This window comes from Hemiscyllium ocellatum, chromosome 13 (genome assembly GCF_020745735.1).
Source record: "Hemiscyllium ocellatum isolate sHemOce1 chromosome 13, sHemOce1.pat.X.cur, whole genome shotgun sequence".
Lineage (NCBI taxonomy): Eukaryota > Metazoa > Chordata > Chondrichthyes > Orectolobiformes > Hemiscylliidae > Hemiscyllium > Hemiscyllium ocellatum.
In genome coordinates, this window is record NC_083413.1 from 85,110,447 (window position 1) to 85,137,899 (window position 27,453).

Sequence of the window (27,453 nt, forward strand, 5' to 3'; positions counted from 1 at the left end):
ACATAATATTGAGGAAATGGATTAGCTCAGACAATGTAGAAGAATCTGTGGGGGTTGAACTGAAAAATACCAAGAAGCAAAAATCATTCTGGCGGAGAGGGCCTATAGACCACTGAATTGTGATATTTGAAATGGTGTTAGACAAGATAGAGGTCAATGTGGTAAAAGAAGATCTGTAATTATGGATGACATTAATCTGCACATAGATTGAATGAATCAAATTAATTGCAGTGCTGTACAACAGAAATTTTTGGAGTGTATACAGAATGATTTTCTGGACCAATACATTGAGGAATCAACTAGAGACCAGGCGATCTTAGACTGAATATTATGCAATGAGAAAGAAATAATTGGTAAGATAGTTGTGAGAGATGCCATGGAGATGAGCAACCATAATATAATAGAATGCATCGTCAAGATGGAGAGTGAAGAAGTTGATTCTAAATCTTAAGGGAAATTATGATGGTATGAGATTTGAGTTGACTATGATGGATTAGGAAATGTTACTGAAAAGAATGACGATGGATAGGAAATAGCAAATATTCAAAGAACGAATAGGTGAACTCAAAAATTGATTATTCCTGTCTGGTGCAAGAGTGCAAAGAGAACAGTGGCCAAACCATGGCTTACCAGTTAAGTTAGAGATAGTATCAGATGCAAAAAAGCAGCATGCGAATTGGCAGGAAATAAACAATAGCCTTGAGGTCTGAAAACAGCAAGGGAGGACCAAGGGATTGATTTCGATGGGAAAACAGATATGAGAATGGGCCTGCAGCAGAATACAAGAATTGACTGTAGAATGTTCTGTAGATATGTAAAACGAAAAAGATTGGTGCAAACTAATGTAGGTCCCTAACAGTCATAAATGAGAAATTTTTAGTGGGGAACAAAGAACTCAATGAACTTAATTCATAATTCGCTTCCACCTTCACAACGGAGGATATGAATAGTGTAACAGAACACAGGATTTAGTGAGAGGGAGGAGCTGAAGTAAATGCTTTAGTAGAGATATGGAGATGGGAAAACCGCTGGGAAGATTGATAAATCGCTAGGGCATGATAATCTATATTACAAAGTACTTGAGGAAATCGCCCTAGAAATAATGGATGCATTGGTGATCATTTTCCAAGATTCTTTATTCTCTGGAAGAGTTCCTACAGATTGGACAGTAGCTAATGAAACCCCACTATTTAAAAAAGGAGGTAGAGAGAAAGCAGAGAACTAAAGCCCAGTAAGTCTAATGTCAGGAATGGAGAAAATGCTAAAGTGCATTGTCAAGGATTTTATATCAAAGCACTTAGCAAACAATGGTAGTCAGCATGGATTTACAAAAGGGAAAATTACGCTTGACATATTTATTGGAATTCTTCAAGGATATAACTAGTAGGGTTGATCAAGCTTTCGATAAAGTCTCACAGTAGAGATATAGTGGTGTACCATAGGAATCTGTAATAGGATCCCAGCTATTCACAATGTATATTAAGATTTAGATGAGGAAACTAAATGTAATACCTCAAAATTTGCAAATGATGCAAAGTTGAGGGATCAGCTGTGAGAAGGATATACAGATTACATTAGACTCTCTACAGTGTGGAAACAGGCCCTTCGGCCCACATTGATCCTCCAAAAAGTAACCCACCTGGATGCGTTTCTCTCTGACTAATGCACCTGACACTATCGGCAATTTAGAAAGCAATTTCACCTGACCTGTACATCTTTGGACAGTGGGAGTAAACTGGAATACCCAGAGGAAACCTACACAGACACAGGGAGAAAGTGCAAACTCCACACAGACAGTCACCCGAGGCTGGAATCGAACCTGAGACCCTGGTGCTGTGAGGCAGCAGTGCTAACCACTGAGCCACCGTGCCACAATATGAAGCGTTGAATGTTGAAGCACTGGCTCTTGAATGAGCCTGGTACATTATCGAGCACCATGTTGTGACAATTATGTAAACAATTATGCGATACTTGCAACTTCTGAACACACTTTTTTAAAGTTGAAGAGATTTATTTTGCGCTGTTAAAAGTAGAAAAACGCAGGGCACTTCACCAAAGCACGATCCTAGAGTCAGCACAGGGGTACAGCACAGGAAAAGCCCTTTCAGCCCTTTGAGTCTGTGCTGGTCAAATACAAACATTTAACTATTCAAATCCCATTTTCCAGCACGTGGCCCAAGTCCACACCAACCCTTCGAAGAGTAACCCACCCAGACCCATTCTCTTACATTTACCCCTAAGTCATGCACCTACCCTACACATCCCTGAACACCATGGGCAACTTAGCATGGCCAATTCACCCAAATGCACATCTTTGGATTATGGGAGGTAGGCCATGCAGAGTCGGGGAGAATATGCAAAGTCCACACAGACAATAGCCCTAGGCTGGAATCGAATCCGGGTCCCTGGCGCTGTGAGGCAGTAGTGCTAATCACTGAGCCACCATGCTCCCAAGTATGCTTTGGTATTGCAAACATACATTTAAATGCAAACATCAGACAAGCATTAGTCATTTAAGATGAAGAATAAATGTTTTCACTAATGAGGTGGACCACAGTTGGCTCATTAAGGCTAGCAGGCAATTAATAGGAGGAAGAAAGCATTTAAGGGTATGATAGAAAATGGAACATGATTAAAGATAACTTCAATAACAAAATGGTCAAGTAGACTTGAAGAGTTTCATGGAACTGGTGGAGACATGGCAACTGACAGGAAGAATAAGGAGAAACAACAGTTATGGTTACATATTCATGAGGCATTATGGCACAGGAACTCTTCAGCCCACTGACCCCATGATGACCCTCTTTAGAACATTGCAATTTCGTGACCACCTCCTGTGCTGATCCACCAGCAAAGCTGTGATTGTTCTCCTCAAAGCAGAAAAGGCTTAGAGGAAATTTGATGGAGGTGTTTAAAATTATTAATGGTATATGTGCAATAAATAAAGAGAAACTGCTTTCAATGTCAGAATTATCAGTAACCCAGAGGATACAAATTTAACTGATCAGCGAAAAAAAAAGGCTACATCACAACATTTTGCAAGGATAGAGTGGTGGAAAAGAATTCACTAGCAAAGGGAATTAAATAAATATTACGGGACAAAAGATTACAGCAAGAGACTGGGAATATTTAAATTACCTTCAAAAGGGCTGGTGCAGATTCCATGCTCAGTGTACAGTTATATGATTCTATCAAGTGTCATCCTCGCAGAATGGCAAAGAAAATTTTGAATTGAAACGGCAACATAACAAATGAAAGATATAAAATAGTGCCTTTTTAAATTGGAAAAACAGAACTCTAGAGTTAACAGTCACACGTCTTTGAAAATGGTTGCAAATAAAATCATCCTGAGCTTTGTAAACAGAGTACAAAAGCAAAAATATTTAATAATTCTTTATTACACCATTGGGTGATCCTTAGCTGAGTGCTGTGCTCAATTTAGGCGAGCACAATTTAGAAAATATGTTAAGGCCTTGGGAGGGCCTGTAATTGAGTCAGGAAAGAGGCTTAGCAGGTGGACAGATTGAAAAGGTCAACGTTGTATTCCTTTGGCAGAGAAGCTTCACGACATTTTAACAGATGTGTTCATATTCATAAGAAGTCTGATGGAGCAAACAGACAGGAACTATTCCTAGTGCCAGAAGTGATGGGAACCAGATAACACAGAGTTAAGACACTTGGCAAAAGCACCAGCTAAAAGATGAGTAAAATGGTGTTGAGAATTGTGGTCATCTGGAATATATCACTGACAATGGCTTCAATATTAACTGTCCAAAAAAAATTAGAGTCATGGAATCTTACAGCATAGGAATTGGCCCTTCAGCCCACCACATCTATGCCAACAATAAACACCAACTAATCCCAATTATCTGCACTTGGTCCATAGCCTACTATGCCTTGGCATTCTAAGTACTCATCCAGATGCTTCTTAAATGTTACAACGGGATGTGCCTCTTCCACTCTCTTGAGCAGCATATTTCTTTTTTTCCATCTGCTCTAAGGAAAACAAACCCAGCCAATCCAGTCTCTCTTCATAACTGATAATTTGATAAATTCCAGAAAAGGAAAAGAATTGCAGAGCTCTGAGGAAAGATCAGGGGAGTGGACCCAATTGAAAAGCTCTTTCAATGGACAAACCCAAGTTCAACAGATTGTTCTATGAACACAAAGTATTATCACTCAGGAGATAATAGATCCTAGGTGCTTTGTTGGGTCCAACACCTGGGCGGCACGGTGGCACAGTGGTTAGCACTGCTGCCTCACAGCGCCTGAGACCCGGGTTCAATTCCCGACTCAGGCGACTGACTGTGTGGAGTTTGCACATTCTCCCCATGTCTGCGTGGGTTTCCTCCGGGTGCTCCGGTTTCCTCCCACAGTCCAAAGATGTGCGGGTTGGGTGAATTGGCCATGCTAAATTGCCCGTAGTGTTAGGTAAGGGGTAAATGTAGGGGTATGGGTGGGTTGCGCTTCGGCGGGTCGGTGTGGACTTGTTGGGCCGAAGGCCTGTTTCCATACTGTAAGTAATTTAATCTAAAAAAAATTTAATTTAACTGTAATAGCTGTGCAGTGTACAGATTACCTCTATTGCTCAGCAGTTACCTGAGGATTGTTGGCCTCAGCAAGCTTGCACTGTCGAAGGAAGAGTTTCAGGTTCCCCCAGTTGAGATAGGGCAGCAGTACAATAGGCCTCTCCCCATCTTCTATGCAAACATGATTGATAGGTAGCAGGTTTCTGGTCAGAGAAAATAGCAAAACATTAATTGCTAACAAACAACATTTTTCTAAACCTATTTCCCAAACTAGCACACTAAAGGCATTAAACTCATGCAACACAGGAGAACGGTTAACATATAATATCAGATATGCTGCTCCATAACTGGTGACAAATAGCCCCAAATCACACAAAAAGCTCAAATTTTAAATTCAAATTTTGAAGAAACAAAGTGAGAATAATAACAATGAAGTGAAGTCAAACACTGGTCTTAGTATTTGTAGCATATTGCAAAATTCCTCTCACTGAATCTGAACCAGATTTCTCAGGCTATTCTAAGTACAATACTGCAAGGTTTGAGGTTTAGGGTGTAGGTTTGCTCGCTGAGCTGTAGGTTTGATATCCAGACGTTTCATTGCCTGGCTCGGTAACATCATCAATGGTGACCTCCAAGTGAAGCGAAGCTGTTGTCTCCTGCTTTCTATTTATATGTTTGTCCTAGATGGGGTTCCTGGGGTTTGTGGTGATGTCATTTCCTGTTCATTTTCTGAGGGGTTGATAGATGGTATCTAGATCTATGTGTTTGTTTATGGCGTTGTGGTTGGAGTGCCAGACCTCTCAGAATTCTCTAGCATGTCTTTGCTTGGCCTGTCCCAGGATAGATGTGTTGTCCCAGTCGAATTGGTGTTTTTTTCCATCCGTGTGTAGGGCTACGAGGGAGAGAGGGTTATGTCTTTTTGTGGCTAGCCGGTGTTCGTGTATTGTGGTAGCTAACTTTTTTCCTGTTTGTCCTATGTAGTGTTTGTGGCAGTCACTACATGGAATTTTGTCCATGGGTTGTATTGGGTCTTTTAAGTTTGTTAGTTTTTGTTTTAGAACATTGGTGGGTTTGTGTGCTACTAGGATTCCGAGTGGTCTTAGTAGTCTGGCTGTCATTTCTGAAACTTCTTTGATGTATGGTAAGGTGGTTAGGGTTTCTGGCTGTGTTTGGTCTACTTGTCGTGGTTTGTTCTTGAGGAATCTGTGGACTGTATTTTTTGAGTATTCGTTCTTCTTGAATACATTTTATAGGTGGTTTTCCTCTGTTTTCTGAAGTTCATCTGTGCTGCAGTGTGTGGTGGCTCATTGGAATAGTGTTCTGATACAGTTTTGTTTGTGTGTGTTGGGATGGTTGCTGATGCAGTTAAGTGTTTGGCAGTAGAACTAGCCATAAACACCAAACAATGACAAACACAGATAAAGAAAAATCGGGACCTGAAGAAAAAACTTGACAAACTCACAAACAAAGACAAAACTGATAACAGTTTATCAGACACAGAAAAAGCAGTACTAGTAAAAGAACTAAATTCCAATTACCGAGACACTGACAAGAAGGATTTCCTAGTGGCATTAGAAACCACAATGAAGGACAACAAACTCATGGAAGAAACACAGCAAACGAGCAGACAAACAGTTGCACCTACTTTGAGCTGAAAGAGGGAAGGAAACAAACTGAACATACAAGAAAAGAAACCCCAGAAAACCTCTAATATGACTAAAACATCGTTATATTATCTGCAGACAGGGGTCGCCTCACAGTCATCCTGAACAGAAGGGACTACACAGAAAGCCAATGCTCTACTCGCAGACACCAACACCAGTACCTTTGTCACCAAAAAACGAAACAAGATAGAAGAGACATTTAACATCATCAACAACACCCTCACAGGCATAAAGTTCACCAAGGATGAAGAAACCGACAACAAACTCTCATTCCTGGATGTCACAGTCGAAAGAAAGGACAAAGGAGAACTACAAACCTGCGTATACAGAAAACCGACAAACACTGACCAAATACTTAACTACACCAGCAACCATCCCAACACACACACAAATGAAGCTGTATCAGAACACTATTCCAACGAGCCACCACACACTGCAGCACAGACGGACTTCGGAAAACAGAGAACCACCTATAAAATGTATTCAAGAAGAACAAATATTCAAAAAATACAGTCCTTAAGAACAAACCGCGACAAGCAGACCAAACACAGCCAGAAACCCTAACCACCTTACCATACATCAAAGGAGTTTCAGAAATGACAGCCAGACTACTAAGACTCTTTGGAATCCTAATAGCTCACAAACCCACCAACACTCTCAAACAAAAACTAAAACTTAAACGACCCAGTACAACCTATGGACAAAACCAACGTCATCTACAAAATTCCATGCAAGGACTGCCACAAACACTACGCAGGGCAAACAGGAAGAAAGTTAGCCACCAGGATACACAAACACCAGCTAGCCACACAAAGACACGACCCTCTCTCCCTCGAAGCCCTACACCTGGATGAATAAAACCACCAATTCGACTGGGACAATACATCTATCCTGGGATAGGCTAAGCAAAGACATGCCAGAGAATTCCTAGAGGCCTGGCACTCCAACCACAACGTCATAAACAAACACATAGATCTAGATACCATCTATCAACCCCTCAGAAAACGAACAGAAAATGATATCACCACAAACCCCAGGAACCCCATCCAGGACAAACATATAAATAGAAAGCAGGAGACAACAGCTTCGCTTCACTTGGAGGTCACCACTGATGATGTTACCTGGCTAGGTAATGAAACGTCTGGATATCAAATCTACAGCTCAGCGAGCAAACCTACACCCTAAAGTACATAACTATATTTTATGACCAAAACAATTCAGGGAGCACAATGGGTGAGTACCCTTATCTCTGATTAGGTTTCAGGCCTCATTCCAGGATTTGATGATTCAGGAAGATGTGTTTGTAAGATGATCATACAGATTAATTATCTACCTGCAAATCCTTCTCACACATGCCAAAGGCCAAGGGTAACACAGCAGGAGAGATTCGTGGTCAGCCATATAATGTAAACAAAGTTAGAGCTTCTAAACTAGCACTCTCCATAGCTCCACAATGGTAACATGCATATAAAACAACAAGACTCTTAAGTGAAGTGCACGACACAAACAACTGTGCAGTGAAACAGAGGAGAGCGAATGGAAGCATCATCTGAATTTGTTGGGAGTTACAAGATTTTATTGCATGCATTCATTTAATAAGAGTAAAAGTTATCAACAAAACTGAATCAGGAACAGATTCTTACAAAATTAATGAAAAGCAAGATAACTGATAGAGAAATTAATGGACTTTTAAAGCAAAATTGCTCTAACTATAACCTTTCAAAATTCATCCAATTCAGGAACAGGACATTAGATTGGAAAATTGTGCATGTTGTTCTGCGTTCTAAGAAAGATTTTAGATTTAGATTTCCTACAGTGTGGAAACAGGCCCTTCGACCCATCCAGTCCACACCGACCCTCAGAAGAGTAACTCACCCAGACCCATTTCCCTCTGACTAATGCACTGAGCACTATGGGCAATTTAGCATGGCCAATTCACCTGACTTGTACATCTTTGAACTGTGGGAGGAAACCGGAGCACCCAGAGGAAACCCACGCAGCACAGGGAGAATGTGCAAACTCCACACAGGTGAGAGAAGAATACCAGGAAAGTATTGACCAGCTAGACAAACGTTTGTTGCTGGGAAATTTCGAGTGCATGATTATTGATAGTGTACTGAACACCTTGAAAATTTTCGGTTGATCAGAGAGAATAGGAGTTGACAGAAATAGAGGTTTTCAATTGGCGTGCCAGGTAGAAGTTTCCCAAACATTCCCTGAAAGCAGCTCCGCTTTGTGGAGATTCAACGTTACACATATGTGAAAGGTGAGAAATCTGCTTATTGTGCAACTTGCTTGTGCATACACAGGTCCAGACATTTGATTTGAACAAGCACAATGATCAAGGACTATATCGCTGAGAGGAGATGGAACTGCACATGCGCAGTAAAGGGGTGCACAATTTTTCAATGACTGTTGGACTGACCTATCTAGCACAGATTTTAAGGGAAATGTTTTTTGAATTTTTTTAGTAAAAGCCACTGATCGAAATCTTAAAATAGACTTAAAAAAAATAGATAAGTTATTATATATATACTATGTTGCAAACGTCTCTAGTAATGCTGGAATCATAGGATCATTACTTGAATGGTAAAATGTTGCAGCATACTGCTGTGCAGAAGGATCTCGGTGCCCTTGTGCATGACTCACAGAAAGCTGGTCTGCAGGTACAACAAGTAATTAAAAAGGCAAATGGAATTTTGTCCTTCATTGCTAAAGGGATTGAGTTTGAAAGCAGACAGATTATGCTGCGGCTGTACAAGGTGCTGGTAAGGCCACAGCTGGAGTACTGTGTGCAGTTTTGGTCTCCTTACTTGAGAAAGGATGCACTAGCACTGGAGGGCGTGCAGAGGAGGTTTACTAGCGTGATTTAGGAGTTGAGGGGGTTGGATTATGAGGAGAGATTGAGTAGATTCAGATTATATTCATTGGAATTCAGAAAAATCCACGGTGGGGGGGATGGCAGGTATCTTACAGAAACATATCATGAAGGGAATAGATAAAATAGAAATAGAGGGGATGTTTCCACTGGCAGGTGAGGCTAGGACAAGAGGGCATGGCCTCAAGATTAGAGTGAGCATATTTAAGGCTGAATTGAGAAGGAACCTCTTCACCCAGAGTGTTGTTAATCCTTGCCCAGTGAAGACATTGACGCTTTTTCAGTAAACATTTTTAAAACTAAGGTAGATTTTATTTGAATGATAAAAGGGATATGGTGAGAGCCCAGGGAAGTGGATCTGAGGCCATAGCCATGATCTTACTGAATGGCAGAGCAGGACTGAAGGGCCAGATAGCCTACTCCTGCTCGTATTTCTTTTGTAAAAAATGCTCACGATCTATTCTGTGACTTTTCTGAGCAATTGGAAAAAACGGCATGTTTCATCGAATTATTCGTCTCATTGAAGTGTGCCTAGATACTGAACACGTTGGGAACCACCGAACTAAAGTAGTGGATTGGAGAATGCTTACGGATGCTAATTATATTGATTCTCAGGTGACATTTGCTACAATTTTCAATAGGTCACTGTTAGCTAAAAGTTGAAATCCTCGTACATTTGTTGCATGGAAGGAAATGAATAATACCATGCACTCTTAAATTGGCAGTATATCACAAATAGTGTCTTGAAAAGATCTGTATTGAGAGTCTCAACCGTTGTCTGTATTCATTCATAAATTAGTTGGCGACACAAAAAGCCATATATTCAGATTTGTACAAAGATGCAAGTGTAGGCAGCCCCATAAATAGTACAGTGTAAAAAAGTGTAAAGGTCCAGATATTGATTTAATACATAATAAAACTGTAAAATGAATTATACTTTGGATCATGTTGACATAAGGAGGAGGGAGATGTGATGGGTAGGCTAAAGGATGTTAAGGTGGACAAATCCCCAGGACTGGATGGGATCTATCCCAGGTTGCTGAGAGAGGCAAGAGAGAGGAAATAGCTGGGGCCCTGACAGATTTCTTTGTTGCATCCTTAAACACAGGTGAAGTGCCAGAGGACTGGAGGGTTGCTAATGCTGTCCCCCTGTACAAGAAGGATAGTAGGGATATTCCAGGTAACTACAGATCAGTGAGCCTGACGTCAGTGGTGGGAAAGTTGCTGGAGAAGGTACTGAGGGATAAAATCTATTTATATTTGGAAAAGAATGGGCTTATCAGTGATAGACATAATGGTTTTGTGTGGGGTAGATCATACCTTACCAACTTAATACAGTTCTTTGAGGAAGTGGTAGATAAAAGAAGGGCTGTAGATGTTATTATACATGGACTTTAGTAAGGCATTTGATAAGGTTCTCCATGGTAAACTAATGGAGAAAGTGATGTCATATGGTGTGCAGGGTGTTCTAGCTAGATTGATAAAGAAACTGGTTGAGCAACAGGAGACAGAATAGTTGTTGAAGGGAACTTCTCGAAATGGAGAAAGGTGACTAGTGGCGTTCCACAGGGATCAGGGCTGGGGCTACTATTGTTTGTGATATACAAAAATGATCTGGAAGAGGGCATTGATGGTCTGATCAGTAAGTTTGCAGACGACACGAAGATTGGTGGAGTATCAGAAGGCATGGGGAATGTCAAAGAATACAAGAGAATATCGATAGACTGGAGAGTTAGGTGGAGAAGTAGCAAATGTAAGGTGATGCATTTTGGGAAGTCTAATTCTAGAGCTAACTATACTGTAAATGGAAGAGCCTTGGGAAAAGTTGATGAGCAGAGAGATCTGGGAGTTCAGATCCATTGTACCCTGACGGTGGCTGCACAGGTGGATAGAGTGGTCAAGAAGGCATATGGTATGCTTGCCTTCATCGAACAGGGTATTAAATATAAGAGCTGGCAGGTCATGTTGAAATTGTACAACATTTTGGTCTGGCTGCATTTAGAACACTATGTACAGCTCTGGTCGCCACATTACCAAAAGGATGTGGACCCTTTGGAGAGGGTGCAGAGAAGGTTTACGAGGATGTTTCCTAGTATGGAAGGTGCTAGCTATGAAGAAAGGTTGAGTAGGTTAGGATTGATTTCATTAGAAAAAAGGACATTGACGGGGACCTGATTGAGGTTTACAAAATCATGAAGGGTACAGACAGGGTGGATAGAGATAAGCTTTTTCCTAGGATAAGGGATATAATAACGAGAGGTCACACGTTCAAAGTGAGAGGTGAAAGGTTTAAGGGGGAAAACACACAAAGTACTTTACACAGGGGATGATAGGTGCCTCGAACGCGTTGCCAGCAGAGGTAGTAGAGGCTGCCACAGTAGTTTCATTTAAGGTGGGTCTGGACAGATGCATGAGTAGGTGCAGAGCAGAGGGATACAGATGCAGTAGGTTTAGACAGTGAATTTGGATTGGCACAGGCTTGGAGGGCCGAAGGGCCTGTTCCTGGGTTGTACATTTTCTTTGATCTTATACCATAGGCAAATGCAAAATCATGCATTTGGATTTTGAAAATGATAAAATTGAGTATTATCGAGAAGGCACAAGGCTAGAAACAGTGGAGGTCTAAAGTGACAATGAAAATGGGTAATTAAAATGTCATGAACAAGTCAGAAAATAAAATTAAAACAGACTAATAGAATGCTAGATTTTGACTTGGGGGCAAGAATACAAAAGGGTGGAAGGCAAGCTTTAGCCACAAAGTCCTGGCCAGTCCCACACCTGGAAAACTCTAAGCAGTTTTGGACAAGTCACTTATGAAAGGATATATCAGTCTTAGATGGACTGCTGTGCAGATTTTGGGAGTCAGGATCACTATGGCTTGGTACTGAATAACTTCATTCTATTGAGACCATTCCCACATTCTGAAGGGCATTCCAGTAAGTCTATTATCTCAACTCCATCATTGTAGCCCTGCAAGCTTACTTAATAGAAAATTATATGGACTCCAAGGGTTAAGCTCTGGGATGAGATTAAACAAAAGAGATTGTATTCCTTTGATTTAGAAGAGTAAGGAGTGAATTAATTAAAGTTTTCAAAATATGAGCAGGAAGAGATAGTTTCATCCAATGTATTCTATTCCTGGTTCTTAGAGGGTCTGGGGCGAGGGCATGATCTGAAGATTAGAGCCATGTCATTTAGAAGTGAAATCAGAAACATGCATAAAATGATTGAAGTTTAGAACTCTCTTCTATATGGAGCAATTGATGATTATGTGCTTACAGCTCCTCTTGAATCTATCATATATCCAGAATTCTCATTTTACAATAAACTTCCACTAACTGTGCATAGATTCCTGAAGGTGTCAAAACAGGTAGACAAGGTGGTGAAGGAGGCGTACGGGATGCTTGCCTGCGATAGCCAAGGGGTAAAATATAGGAGCAATGAAGTCTTGTTGCGACTTTATAAGGCATTGATTAAGCCACAGATGCAACTGTTCTGGTCATCACACTATTGGAAGGGCACTTTTGCACTAGAGAAGGTGCAGAGGAGATTCACATTCCTGATGAAGGGCTTATGTCCGAAATGTCGACTCTTCTGCTCCTCGGACGCTGCCTAACCCTGCAGTGCTTTTCCAGCTTCACATTTTTCGACGGGAGATTCACCAGTTGGCCTGGGATGAAAACTCTCAGCTATGAGAGTTTTCTGGATAGGCTGGGCTTGTTTTCCTTGCAGCAGAGGAGTTGAGGAAGGGTTTTATTGAGGTACACAAAATTATGAGAGACATAGACAGAGTCGACCATCCCTAAGGCAGTTGTGTCTAAGACCAGAAGGCACAAGTTTAAGGAGAGGAGCAAGTGGTTTAGTGGCAATCTGATAAAAATAATTCACCCAGAGGATGGTAGATACTTTAAATGTGCTGCTTAAGAAGGTGGTGGAGCAGGCACTCTCGCAACATTTAAGAAGTATCTGGATGAATACATAAAATGCACAGTAGGCTATGGATCAAGCTCAGGTAAAAACAATTAGCATAGTTGATGCTTGTTGGTCAGCATAGACATGGTGGGTCGAAGGGCTTGTTTCTACATTGCAGGACTCTCTGGTTCTTTAACTGATAACCTTTTTGAAGCCTATAAATGCTGTATGACTTATATCCCTTTCATGGGTAACTTTTGGAAGCCTGCAGACAATAAGAAATGGGTTGATAAGCATTTCAAGTTGGCTTGCACTGTGGCCAAAACAGGTACTTTGTATTCATTGATTAAAGTTCCGAAGTTAAAGACTGTGACTGTAATGATCAAACTAAAAGGTTTATTCAATTTTCAAGCCTTAAACAATGTAGTTATTGGTACCAACAGTGGTTAGCACTGCTGCCTCACAGCGTCTGAGACCCGGGTTCAATTCCTGACTCAGGTGACTGACTGTGTGGAGTTTGCATGTTCTCCCCGTGTCTGCGTGGGTTTCCTCTGGGTGCTCCGGTTTCCTCCCACAGTCCAAAGATGTGCGGGTTAGGTGAATTGGCCATGCTAAATTGCCCGTAGTGTTAGGTAAGGGGTAAATGTAGGGGTATGGGTGGGTTGCGCTTCGGCGGGTCGGTGTAGACTTGTTGGGCCGAAGGGCCTGTTTCCACACTGTAAGTAATCTAATCTAATCTAATCAAAAAAAGGACGTTTTTCAAATAATTCATGGAACTAGTGAAATCCAAGATCAAACAGCATTTCAAAGGAGAACATTTAAGTCTTTGCAGTTACTTCACAGATGCTCAAGAATTACATTAATCACTACAGCATTCACAATTCAAGTAACTCAAAGACGTCTGTACTACCCACATGGACAAGCAGCTGGCTGTGCACTACCGACCCATTTTGAGCCCCTAAGGCTTTGCATTCTTTTCAAATTACCGGAATGAAATGACAACTGAAGATCAACTCCATCAGTTATCAAACAAAAGCCAAGGACTGAAGTATACCACATTACCTCAGCTTGCACTTTGCTGCAATCAGGATATGATTACAGGTCATGAATTTATTTGTAAAATGCTATTGTGCCAAAATTTGTGCCATATATCCCTACACAACAACAAGGACTGCATCTAAATGCAATTCAATTATTATGAAATGCTGTGGAACATGCATTAACAATTTTTTCTTTAAACTAGATTTTTCTTTAACTATCAGTGATGTATGCTGTGTACTCAACAGTAGACTCTTGGCTGTCCCTGCCAAACATTTGAAACTCAAGAGGTCTATTGCATCAATTATGTTGAACTGCAAACATTTGTCCACAAACAGGCAATAAAAATGTTGTCTGACTGCTATTTCAGGGTCACAGTAGCAATTTTTATTCACCTAATGTGGATGTCAGGCAAACAATGTTATCAAAGAAAGGCAGTGCAAGGATGTGAGAGGAGTAGGCTATCAGTGTACATGTGGAACCCGATGTTGTATCTGTAGCTGATGGCACCAAGGGGGAATGCATGGATATGAAATAAGAGGAGCAGATTGATCATTCTGCTCTCCAACAGGACATGAAATAAAAATTTGACAGATAATTCTCTATCTGCAACTGGACAGATAGTTCTGAAAAGTTTCCATCTTCAGCGTTGTACTGAATTTTCTGCTTTCTCCTGGCACAGAATCTATTTAATCAAAAGTGATTTTCAAGATGCATAACGTCTTACCAGCATATATTAACATGACATTGTCTCACAATTGATGAGGCAATCTCTCGCATTTAGTATTTGACTGTAATTTAAGCCATTGACAAAAATAACAAATGAAAGGGTTCATCTGACTGGAATTACATTTATAATGCATTTGGCTGTGGCCATGAGATAGAAGCCAGTTTTGCAAGTGACTGGCAGTCAGACAGTCAGACAATCAAATTTATGATGTGAAGAGGAGAAATATTACTTTCTGCAGTGCAGGCTTTCAGAACTACTACTGAAAATCAGAATGCTTAGGAATACACAAACAGGACTTAATTACTTACTCCTTTAGGCCTATTCCAAATTTGAATGAGACCATGTCTCATTTGGGAACAAAATCCATAAAATTGTTTGCTCCCTCCCTCAATCCTTAATACGGTTTGATGAACAAAAATCTACCAATGCCAGTTCTAACAAATGATCGAGTGTCTTCCCAAACAGAGCTTCAACTTCTGTTACTCTTCATGTACACTTCAAGATTTAGGTTTTTTTTATTTTTAGCCTATGTCCCTTCGTCTTAAACTTCTTTTTTTATTAGATTAGATTACTTACAGTGTAGAAACAGGCCCTTCGGCCCAACAAATCCACACCGACCCGCCGAAGCGCAACTCACCCATTCCCCTATATTTACCCCTTTTACCTAACACTACGGACAATTTAGCATGGCCAATTCACCTGACCCGCACATCTTTGGACTGTGGGAGGAAACTGGAACACCCGGAGGAAACCCACGCAGACACGGGGAGAATGTGCAAACTCCACACAGTCAGTCGCCTGAGTCGGGAACTGAACCCGGGTCTCTGGCGCTGTGAGGCAGCAGTGCTAACCACTGTGCCACCCACTAGTGGAAATAATTTACCTACCCCTGCTCTGTGCCACGCCCATGTTTATCTTGCAAAGTAGGATTAAATCACCTTTGACTTTCTAAATCTCAGAAATGTAACCTTTGTTTTTGTCATAAAAACAGAAAATGCAGAAATATTTAACAGGTCTGGCAGCACTGCAGAAAGTAATATTTCTCCTCTTCACATCATAAATTTGATTGTCTGAGAGAAACAGAATTAAGTAACATAATTTTCCAAGTCCGCAGGAGACAAGAGACAAAAGGCCTGAACAATAAGGCAGGTTGTCATTGGATCTGATATCTAATGCCTTCCCACTTCCATCCAAGTTAGTTCTAGGCAGGAATGCCCACTGGCGAACTGCCTTGATGTAGGACTGCAGGACTGACTTAATGCCTTCACGCTTCATGTTTATGTAGTGCAAGCTTAGTTGAGTACAATGAATTAATAAACTGTTGACCCAAAGGAGAACTCAAAGAGTTATTGGCTCACAATGTGCCATCTCAGCCCCTAAGTAAAGGGAAGCAATAAGGTATGTGGACAGTGGGGCAGCATGGAAAAGGCTGTAAGAATGTATACATTTCTTCTGGCTCAGTTCAGTGATGGTAACAACAGCACTGACTTGTTCAAGCGTGTTAATAAGGGATACACCATATCATGTATCATCTCTGGATTTGTGCCAGTGATTCGAGGTTACATTTCATAAGGTGAATCCTGTTTGTGGCAAAAAGATGACTCAGGTTCTCCCAATTTTCTAATTAACTCCAACACTGACCAGCCTGGATTTGGTTTCAACACAAATCAGATAATATTCAAGTTTCCAATATTAATCGCTGTGGTATTCCATAGAATTTGTTGTAACCAACTCTCAGTATTCTAGTCTTCAGTCAGTTTTTTTTTATTATCATAGGCAGAGAACAATTTGTCCTTGCTTGGCCTTAATGTGCCTGAAACAAAAACTCAGATCAGTGCCTGTTCATGCATTGTCCTGGTGGAAGGCTATCAGCAATGTTAGGGTTTTATTTCTTAAAATCCGAAAAACAAATGGCATTTATAATATTAAATAGTTGCGAAGAAAAACTTTTAAACAAATATAAAGTGTGGCTTATGGGTGTAATAAAAACATTTAATACCTTCCCAGTTTAAGTGAAGAAATCAGTAAATATCCCATCACAAATTACACAGTATAAAGCCCACAGTATAATTCCATCTTAAGTAACTCCTAAAAACAAACAACACAGAAAAGCTGTGATAAGCAATTCGGCCCACCAAGACTCCTGTACCATTCAATCTGATCACGGCTGATCCTTTATCCCTATGCTATTCTCCTGCTCCCTCCCTATACCCTTTAGTGTCTAGAAATCTATTTCTTTATTAAACATATACAATTAGGCCTCCACAGCCTAAATGTTGTAAAGAATCAGGTTTACCTGTGATGAAGTCCACGCAGTTTGCAGCTCTCTGTCAACATCATAGTCACTTGCACTTCTGAAGCATGGTCTATAAAAGAAAAAGAAACAAAACTGAAATAAAGTGCAGCTCTTGCACTTAACATTAATACTGTTATTATTTTTAAATTAAAGAAAAAAGAAAAATACTGGACTGTTAAAGGCTTTTTTGCTGTGATGTCAAATTGTCCTGGGGAAGCAGCAACCAACAAGGATGCTTCAAGCAGTTAATCTGAGGCATACGGTGAGGTCATCAGGCATCAGGGAATCACTGAAATGATGGTTTAGATAATTCTGAAGGAACGGCAAGAAAGGTCGGTGACTCCGGTTTCCCTGCTGAAAGGAGCCAAACTATTGAAAATGGTTGCTGAACATCAATTACTTCATCCTCAGAATTAATTAACAAACCATTCAAACTCTGTACTGGAATACATTGAAGGATCTATATATTCAATCACAGCTGCATTTTTTTCAAATAATAGCTAACGCTGTGCGCACAATTTAGGTCACCATATCCAAGAAACTTGTTGTGGAGATCACACAGAGAAGAGTCACTAGATTACTTTCTGGAATGAGAGAGTTGTCTTATGATGAGAAACTGAATAAATGGGCACATATTTTCTGAAATTTCAAATAAGAGGTGACCACAGTGAAACACAAGATTCTGAAAGGGCTTGTCAGAGTAGGCATAGAGGTGACTCTTTGATTACAATTGTTGCTTCAAAATGAGGGGATGAATCATTTAAGACTGGGATGATAGTCCATTGTGTCTGCACTGGCTCTCTGGACGAACATCTTGGCTTCCTACCGTCCTCTTGCTCTTTTCCCATAATTCTGTATATAATCCTACAGATCATTGAAATAATCAACAAATGCCTTTTTGAACACTTCAATTGAATCTGCCAATGCCATATTTCCTGGTAGTGCAAGCTAGTCCCTAATTGCTTGATGTAAGACGATTTTCTTGTCATATTTTCTTCTTTTGCAAATCACCTCTCCTTCCCAATTTTTTTGATGTTGAAAACTTGCATCAAATTTCTTCTTAGCTGCATTATATACATGGAAAGCAGACCTATTTTTTCCAATCTATCCTTGTATATAGTCACAATGACTATTCTTGAAATCTCAGCCGTGAATCCACAGGCTCACTGCTGTCCGGGTAAAGAAATTTCTTGTCATCTTAGTCCTTTATTCTTAAACTATGAGCAAATTATCGAAATGGGGAAAGACTGCAGAGTTCAGACTTACAGAAGGATCTGTGCACCCTGCGTATTCTTTAGGACTAAGATGACAAGAAATTTCTTTACCCAGATAGCTGTGAGCCTGTGGAATTCACTGAGGCAAAAATATTGTGAGATTTTAAGAAGGACTCTATGACTCTATGTACAAATTTGTTTGGAGAAAATAGGACTGCTTTCCATGAAGAAAATGCAGCTACGAAACACAGAAGTTAGTTAATATGCAGATGCAGCCAATTAATTCGAAAATTAAACAGAAACTTTTTTTTGTGAAGGGAGTTGAACACAAACATAGGGAGGACATGCTTCAGCTCTACACAGCACTAGTGAGACAACATCTGGAATATTGTGTACCAATATTTTTGTCACCTGACTTAAAGGAACATGCAAATGCGTTGGAAGCAGATCAGAAAATGTTCATGAAACCAATACTTGGAATAAGTGAGTTGTCTAATGTGGGAAAGGTTGCACAGACTGGTTATGTAATCAATGGAGTTTAGAAGAGTAAGGGATTACTTGAGTCAATCATGCAAGATCCTGAGGGGTCTTAAAAGGATGCTTCCTGAAGAGATTCTAAAAGTGGAGACACTGTTTAAGATAAAGCATTGCTGAAAATGTGTTTCTTCAGGCTCATGCCAGAAACGTTGATTCTCCTGCTCCTTGGATGCTGCCTGACCTGCTGCGCTTTTCCAGCAACACATTTTCATCTCTGATCTCCAGCATCTGCAGTCCTCACTTTCTTCTATAAGATAAAGCATTGCCCATTTCAAGCAGATGTTGAGAAATTCCCACCCAGTCACTCATAAGTCTTTGGAATTTTCTCGCTCAAAAAGCAATGGCAGCAGAACCTTTGAATATTTTCAAGGACAATGGATGAAAGGTTTTTGGAGGGAATGTAAATGTGGACCAATCAGATCATCCAGAATCTTATTATATGATAAGCAGGCTCGAGGAGCTGAGTGGTCTGCTCCTGCTACTAACGTGTATGTTTGGACAGAGGTTTGGTCTGGCAGTTTGAGGGAAGGAAGTTAGAGGTTAGTTGATAAGATGGTCTGAACTTTAGTGACCAAGAATTATTTCCTTGCTGAAGGACTAAGGTACGCAGATTCAATAATTTAGGCCACACAAAGGCAAGGAAGAAGTAAGAGGAAGAACCTTTTACCTTTTCAATGCCTTGTATGGTAATAATCTGAAATCGCTGACTACGAGGGTAGGGAAATAAAACTGCAGAGTTACAGAGACAAGTGAGGAGAAGGGACAACTGGATTACTCCAGAGAGGTTCGGCAAAGCCTTGATGCACTTAAGTTCTTTGTATCTATAGTGATTGGAACCATGTTAGCCATGTGGAAATGATAGAATATGAGCTCCCTGTTTGGGGCCGTTAATCTGGTCGAATCTGGGAGCCCTGGCTGGTGAAAAAGGCTGAGGGTCAGAGACAGTGACATCACCTCACATTTATCCAGATTAGACTCTATCTGCCATTCTTCTAGAGAACCTTCCAAATGGCATATATTCTGCTCTAATCTTTGATAATCTACCTCACTATCTATAACTCCACCAATTTTCATGTCATCGTTAAAATTTAGGAAGTAGACCACCTTCATTCTCTTCCAAATCATTTGTGTACATATTGTGACAATACTGTGCCTTTAAGAGATGTGTTCTGTCCTGTTTCCCTTGCAGAGGGGTGCTGTCACAGTAGTACCATAATATCTACTTCTAACAGGGAGTTGGTAAACAGCTTTAAATTCTCCCTGGAATTTTTGTTTAAAGGAAGACACGAGAATTATGAGTGACTGGGGTCAGCATTAAATTGCCCATCCCAGAGGGCCAGGTAAGGATGGCAGATTCCTTCCCTAAAGGACAGTAAACCTGATGGGCTTTTCAGACAATCAACAATGGTCATCATTAGACTCTTTATTCCAGATATTTATTCAATTCAAATTCTACCATGTGCCATGGTGGGCTTCAAACCTAGGTTCTCTGGATTAACAGTCCAGGGTTTCGGCCTCCACTACCTTCCTAAACAGTGCATTCCAGATTCACACCACCATCTTGAGTGAAAACGTTTTTCTCAAATCCCCTCTGAATCTCCTGCCTCCTTGACCTAAAACTATGCCCCTTTGTGACTAACCTTTTAATCAACGGGAGCAGATCTCTAGTCAGCCTGTCCATACCCCTCAATCTTACACATTTCAATATTCTCTGCTCTAAAGAAAACAATCCAAACCTAACTAGTCTGCCCTTATAATTCAATTTCTTCCTCCCAGGCTTCTGATGAACGTCCTTTGTATGCCCTCCAGAGCTAACACATCCTTCCTGTAGTGAGGTGGCCAGAACTGCACACATTACTTTGGAGAAAGTGAGGACTGCAGATGCTGGAGACCAGAGTTGAAAAATGTGATGCTGGAAAAACACAGCAGGCCAGGCAACATCCGAGGAGCAGGAGAATCGATGTTTCGGGGCATAAGCCCTTCTTCAGGAATGAAGGGCTTTTGCCCGAAACATCGATTTTCCTGCTCCTCGGATACTGCCTGGCCTGCTGTGTTTTTCCAGCATCACATCTTTCAACACATTACTTTGGCCTGACCAGGAATCTGTGAATAATTTCTCCAAGATCCCTCTGTTCCTTTGAGCTACCCAGTGTCCTGCCATTCATTAAATACTCCCTTATCTTGTTTCTTCTTTCAAAGAGTACCACGCCTGTACTTACCAGGGTAAAATTCCATCTGCCATTCTGACTGACCCCTCTATATCTTCCTGTAACCTACAAACGTCCTCTTCGCTGTTAACCACTCCACCAATACTGGTGTCATCACAAATTTGTTTAAAATTCCCTTTCACATTTTCATGTACATCATTTACGTACAAAACAAACAATAAGGATCCCAGTACATCCTTGTGGTACACTGCTGAATACTGCCCTCCAGTCACTCCAACAGCCTTCTACCATTATCCTTTGTGTCCCATTACTAAGGAGGAGAAAGTGAGGTCTGCAAATGCTGGAGACTAATCTGACCTGTTGCTGGAAAAGCGCAGCAGGTCAGAATGAAGAATTCCTCATTCCTGAAGAAGGGCCTATGCCTGAAACGTCGAAGTTCCTGTTCCTTGGATGCTGCCTGACCTGCTGCGCTTTTCCAGCAACACATTTTCAGTCCCTTTACTAAGCCAATTTCTGATCCATCTTATCCAGTTTCCCTCAATTCCATGTGCTTTAACCTTGTCAATCAGTCTCTTATGTGAGACTTAAGCTTTGCTAAAATCCATATAAACTACAGCAATTGAACTTTCCTCATCTACACACGTGATCACATTTTCAATAAGTTTAACAGATTTGTTAGGCATGACCCCCCCCCCCCACCCCCCCCACACACACACACAAAGCCATGCTAACTATTACTAATTAACTTTCCAAGTGAGTATTAATTCCATCCGTCAGAATTTTCTCCAATAGTTTCCCTCCTTCAGAAATTTCTCCAATACCTTCCCTATCTCAGTCAGGTTTGAAGGACAAGACCTCCCCCACGCAAAGCCATGCAGAGTATCTGTAATAATTCTATTCTTTTCTAAATGAGAGTAAATCTTGTTCGTGAGAATTTTCACAAATAATTTCCCAATCACTGATGAAAGGCTCATTGGCCTATGATTTCCTGGATTATCCCTGTTACCCTTCTTAAATAAGGGAACAGCATTGGCTACTAGCTAATCTTCTGGGAACTTAACTGTGACTAAAGAAGTTACAAAAATCTCTGACAAGGCCCAGCAATCTCCTCCCTTGGCTCCTTCAGTATCCTAGGATGAATCACATCAGGTCATGGGGACTTATCTACCTTAATGTTTTTTTAGGACACCCAACACTGCCTCCTTCTTACTATCAACAATGCCAGGGAATATCAATACCCCTCCCTTATCTTATCATCCATGTCCTTCTGCTGGTGAATACCAATGTAAATTATATATTAAAGGACTTCAGCCACTTCCTCTGGTTCCACAGATAAATTCATTCCTTTGTCCTTAAGTGGACTACCCTTTTCCTAGCTACAGTCTTGCTCCTATTACATGTATAAAATTCCTTGAGATTCTCTTGAATCCTATTTGCCAAGGACAAAAACAACAGAAGCAGGGAAGAAGACAAAACTTGACAGTAAGCTAGCAGGTACTATAAAAGATGATTACACAATTTTCTTTAGATATATGAACAGTAAGAGAGAGCAAAGAATAGATATTGTACCACTGGAAAATAAGGTTGGAGAAGTAGTAATGGGAACAAAGAAATGTCAAAGGAGCTAAATTAGTAATTTGTACCTGTTTTTACAGTGGGAGATACCAGCAGCACACCAGAACTTCAAAAGAGTCAGACGGCAAAAGTGAGTTCTATGACCATTACTAAGGAGAGGGTGCTGGGGAAGTTGAAAGGTCTGAAGGTGGATAAAACTCCTGGACCAGGTGGACTATACCCAATATACCCAAAAGTTTTGAAGGAGATAGCTAAAGAGACTGTAGAGGCATTGGTGATGATCTTTCAGGAATCAGTGGAGTCAAGTGTCAGACACAGAGGACTGGAAAATGGCTAATATGTCCACCCCTGTTTAAGCAGGGAGGGAGGTAGAAGACAGCAAACTATAGGCTGGTTAGCCCGACCTATGTTGTTGGTAAGAATTTAGAGTTCATTATTAAGGATGAGATTGCGAAGTACGCAATCCTTTATCCAAAGTCCTTGGGGCCTGTTGTTTTCCGAAATTCAGAATTTTTTGGAATTTGGAATAAATGACATTTTCACAGTGAAACAAAAAAAACAAACAGCAGACCCACGTATGACTATTCTAAGTACTGAGACAGAATTGACACCTGCCAGTGCTGGGCCTGCCACCCGTCACATCTGATTGATGTGGGTTGAGTGGGTGTGGAGTTAAGTCACCTGTTAGCACGCCAAACAAACTTGTTATGCTGAAAAAACTTCACAAAAAAGACTTTGGGGATTTTGGAGATTTTCCGAATTTCAGTGAAAGGATTGTCTATGTGTACTTGGAAGTGCATGGAAAATTGGGCTGAGTCAGCATGGCTTCATTAAAGGGAGGTCATGTCTGACAAGTCAGTTAGAAATTCTTGAGGAGGTACCAAGCATGTTCGACAAAGGGATGCCAAAGGACATAATCTATTTGGGTACCCAGAAGGCCTTTGACAAAGTATTGCACAGGAGACTGCTAATAAGATAAGGGCCCATGGTGTTGGTGTAAGATATTGGCATGGATTGAAGTTTGGCTGACTGGCAGGATGGCAGCTGCTGACTAGTGGAGTTTCACAGAGGTTCTGTGAATTATTTATGTTATACATTAACGATTTTGATGAAGGAACTAGGGCCTCTGTTGCTAAATTTGCAGATAAAACGAAGATAGGTGAAGGGACAGTTAGCAAGGAGGCTGCAGAAGAATTTGGAGGCTAGAAGAGTTGACCGATGGAAATCAATACAGGAAACTGTGAGGTTATGCAATTTGGTAGGAAGAATAGAGGGGTAGATTATTTTATAAACGGGGATTCGGAAACCTGAAGCACAAATCCTAGTACAACATTCTCCTAACATGCAGGTTCAGTTGATAGTTAGGAAGGCAAATGCAATGTTTGCACTCATTTCAAGAGGACTGGAATATGAAAACTTGCATAGCGGTCTCCTGCAATTCAGAATCAATTTACTTAGCCATCTCCTCTAATTCAGAATCAATTTAATTAGGTTGTTTCTGGAAATAATCAAATCACAACATTGTGTCTTGTGTGGCATGTGAGTATAGAGGACTGGCAGAGGTGTTTTGTGGGCATTATTGATGGTGATATAAAGGGAGAAACGTTCCCTTGTTCAGAGAGATCTCTTGACACGGCTCTGTAAGCCCCGCAAAGAGTGTTAAGTGCCTCCAAAAGCTTGTAATTGCTTAATAAATTCTGGCTGTTCACAGAAGCTGGCGTATTGCAATTGCATCAAATGAATAAGAATCTCAAGAAAAATAACCTAACACTATCTCTTCTAACATTTTCCTACACTTTACTCACAACCGAGGTAAGGCTCATGAGTCTAAAATTACCAAGGTTGTCTCTACTCCCCTTCTTGAACAAGGAGACAAAATTTGCTATCCTCCAGTCTTCTGACACTATTCCTGTAGACAGTGACAACATAAAAATCAATGTCAAAGGCTCTGTAATCTCCTCCCTGGTTTCCCAGAGAGTCCAAGGATAAATCCCATCCGGCCCAGGGGACCTACCTATTTTCATACATTCCAGAATTGCTAATTTGAACCTCAAACATCTAGCGTGGTAGCCTGCATCTCAGTATTCTCCTTGACAACAATGTCTTTTTCTAGTGTGAATATTGATGAAAAATGTTCATTTTGCACTTCTCCTGTCTCCTAGAACTTCATGCACAACTTCCCGCTACTATCCTTGACTGGCCCTAATATTCCTCGAGTCAGTCTTTTATTCCTGATATACCTATAGAAAGCTTTAGGACTTTCCTTGATCCTACCTGCCAAAGACTTCTCATGTCTGCTCCTGGCTCTTAGCTCTCTCTTTAGGTTGTTCCTGGCTAACTTGTAACTCTCAAGCACCCGAACTGAGCCTTCACTTCTCATCCTAATATAAGTCTTCTTCTTCCACTTGTCAAAATATTCAACTTCTTTCGTAAAGTTCCCTCGCTCGACAACTTCCTCTTTGCCTGCAGGGTACATACTTCACAAGGACACTCAGTAGCTATTCGTCGAATAAGCTCCACATTTCAATTGTGCCCATCCCCTGCAGTTTCCTTCCCTATCCTATGCATCCTAAGTTGTGCCTAACTGAATCTTAATTGCCTTTCCCCCAGCTATAACTCTTGCCCTGCACCATATACCTATGCCTTCCTATCGCTAAAGTAAACATAACCGAATTGTGGTCACTATCACCTCCACATCTAACACCTGGCCCGGTTCATTACCCATTCATTACCCAGTACCAAATCCAACGTGGCCTCGCCCTTTGTTGGCCTGTCTACACAGTGTGTCAGGAAACCCTCCTGCACACATGGACAAAAACTGACCCATCTAAACTATAGTTTTCCCAGTCAATATTTGGAAAGTTAAAGCTCCCCATAATGACTATCCTGTTACGCTCCTCTCCAGAACCATCTTTGCTATCTTATCCTCTAACATCTCTGGAACTATTCGGACACCTATAGAAAACTCCCAACAGGGTGACCTCTCCTTTCCTGTTTCTAACCTCAGCCCATACTACCTCAGTTGATGAGTCCTCAAATGGCCTGTCTGCCATTGTAATACTGTCCTTGACTAACAATGCCACACTTCCCCCTCTTTTACCATCTTCTTTGTTCTTACTGAAACATCTAAATCCTGGAATCTGCAACAACCATTCCTATCCCTGTCTCTGAAATGGCCACAACATCAAAGTCCCAAGTACCAACTCATGCTGCAAGTTCACCCATCTTGCTCCTGGCGTTGAAGTAGATACACTTCAAATCACCTTCCTGCTTGCTGGTGCACTCTTGCAACCCGAAGCCATATTTCTGACCTCACTACTCTCAACCTCCAGGTCAGTGGGACTTCAATTTAGGTTCCCATCCCCCTGCTGAATTAGTTTAAACCCTCCCGAATAGCATTAGCAAATTTCACACACCCTTCCTCCCAGAATATTGGTACCCCTCTGGTACAGATATAGACCATCCTGTTTGTCGAGGTCCGATCTACCCCAGAATGAACCCCAATTATCAAGGTATCTGAAACCCTCCTTCCAGCATCATCCCCGTAGCCACATGTTCAACTCCTCTCTCTCCTAATTCCTCGCCTCTGGTAACAAAGCAGAGATAACAACTCTTTGTTCTAGCTCTAAGCTTCCACCCTCACTCTCTGAATTTCTGCCTTAAATCCCCATCCTTTTTTTCCTATCTATGTAATTTGTGCCTATGTGGACCATGACTTGGGACTGCTCCCTCTCTCCGCCAAGTATCATGGAAACACCATCCAAGACATCACAAACCTAGCACCCGGGAGGCAACACACTAACAGTGAGTTTCCCTCGTTTCCACAGAACCTCCTATCTATCCCCCTAACTATGGAGTCCCCAATGACTAATGCTCTGCTCCCCTCTCATCTTCCTTTCTGAGCACAGGAGCAGACTCTGTGCTACAGACCCGTACCCCATGGCTTACCCCAGGTAAGTGTTCCCCCCAACTCCCCTAACAGTATCCAAAATGGTATATGTTTTATTGAGGGGAAAGGCAACAGGGGATCTCTGCACTGTCTGCCGGTACCCTTTCCATCTCCTGACTGTAACACATCTGGCCTCTTCTTGTACCTGAGGTGTAATTATCTCACTGTAACTCCTCTCAATAAACCCCCTGCCTCCCTGATTCAAAGTTCACTAGCTCCTACTCATTAATGCATTTTCGAGATGCTGAAGTTGGGTGAACTTCCCACAGATGAAGTCAGCTGGGACACGATTGGTGGCCCATACCTCCCACATTCTGCAGGAAGATCATTTAACTGTCCTAACCGTCATTCCCACTATTCTAAATTCCCAAAGAGACTGTAGAAAAATAATGAATTAAACCTTACCAATCCGGCACACTAAAAGTTTTTTTGGCTCAAGATGGAGGATGGGTTAGAGACACTACCTAAGTAGTATTTCGGATAACATAACCACCCAAATATATTACTTCACTTATTCAGCAGTCCCGTGTCCACTCGTGCTCAGCATGTGCTCTGCCTATTCACGAGGTAAGATTTTAAAGCACTCACTTACCTTGCCCAGCAGCCCCTTGGTCGTCGCTCCCTCTCTCTTTGCTGCTCCCAAAGAAATGGAGGCCTGACTCTCCAGGTAAGTGCATTTTAAATCGGAAACTTACCTCCGGGCAGCTCCCGCTGCTCCTGAAATAAAATGGAGAATCCTGTCTTGCCCTCCTTTCTATCTTTCATATACCATTATATGGAACATTAAGCGGTCAATCCTGTCCACCCTTGAGCCACTGCGATATCATAGCAATTCTATAATTGCTATGATATCCCAGTGCCATGTTCTCAACCATGCCCTGCGTTCATCTGCCTTACCTGTTGGGCCTCTTGCATTGACATAAATGCAGTTTAACTCATCAGTCTTACCTTGTTCTCTGTTTT

General features: G+C 41.2%; 1 protein-coding gene across 2 annotated transcripts in view; it reads right to left on the minus strand.

Moving 5' to 3' along the window:
- The window catches only part of ryk (receptor like tyrosine kinase), a 309,552-nt gene that overhangs the window by 90,394 nt on the left and 191,705 nt on the right, over positions 1–27,453 (minus strand). For both annotated transcript variants that reach the window (XM_060835028.1, XM_060835027.1), the window contains 2 exons: positions 17,048–17,117; positions 4,600–4,732 (listed from right to left, as the gene is read on the minus strand). In XM_060835028.1, the coding sequence (XP_060691011.1) occupies positions 4,600–4,732; positions 17,048–17,117 (203 nt within the window). The remainder of the gene's footprint in view (positions 1–4,599; positions 4,733–17,047; positions 17,118–27,453) is intronic.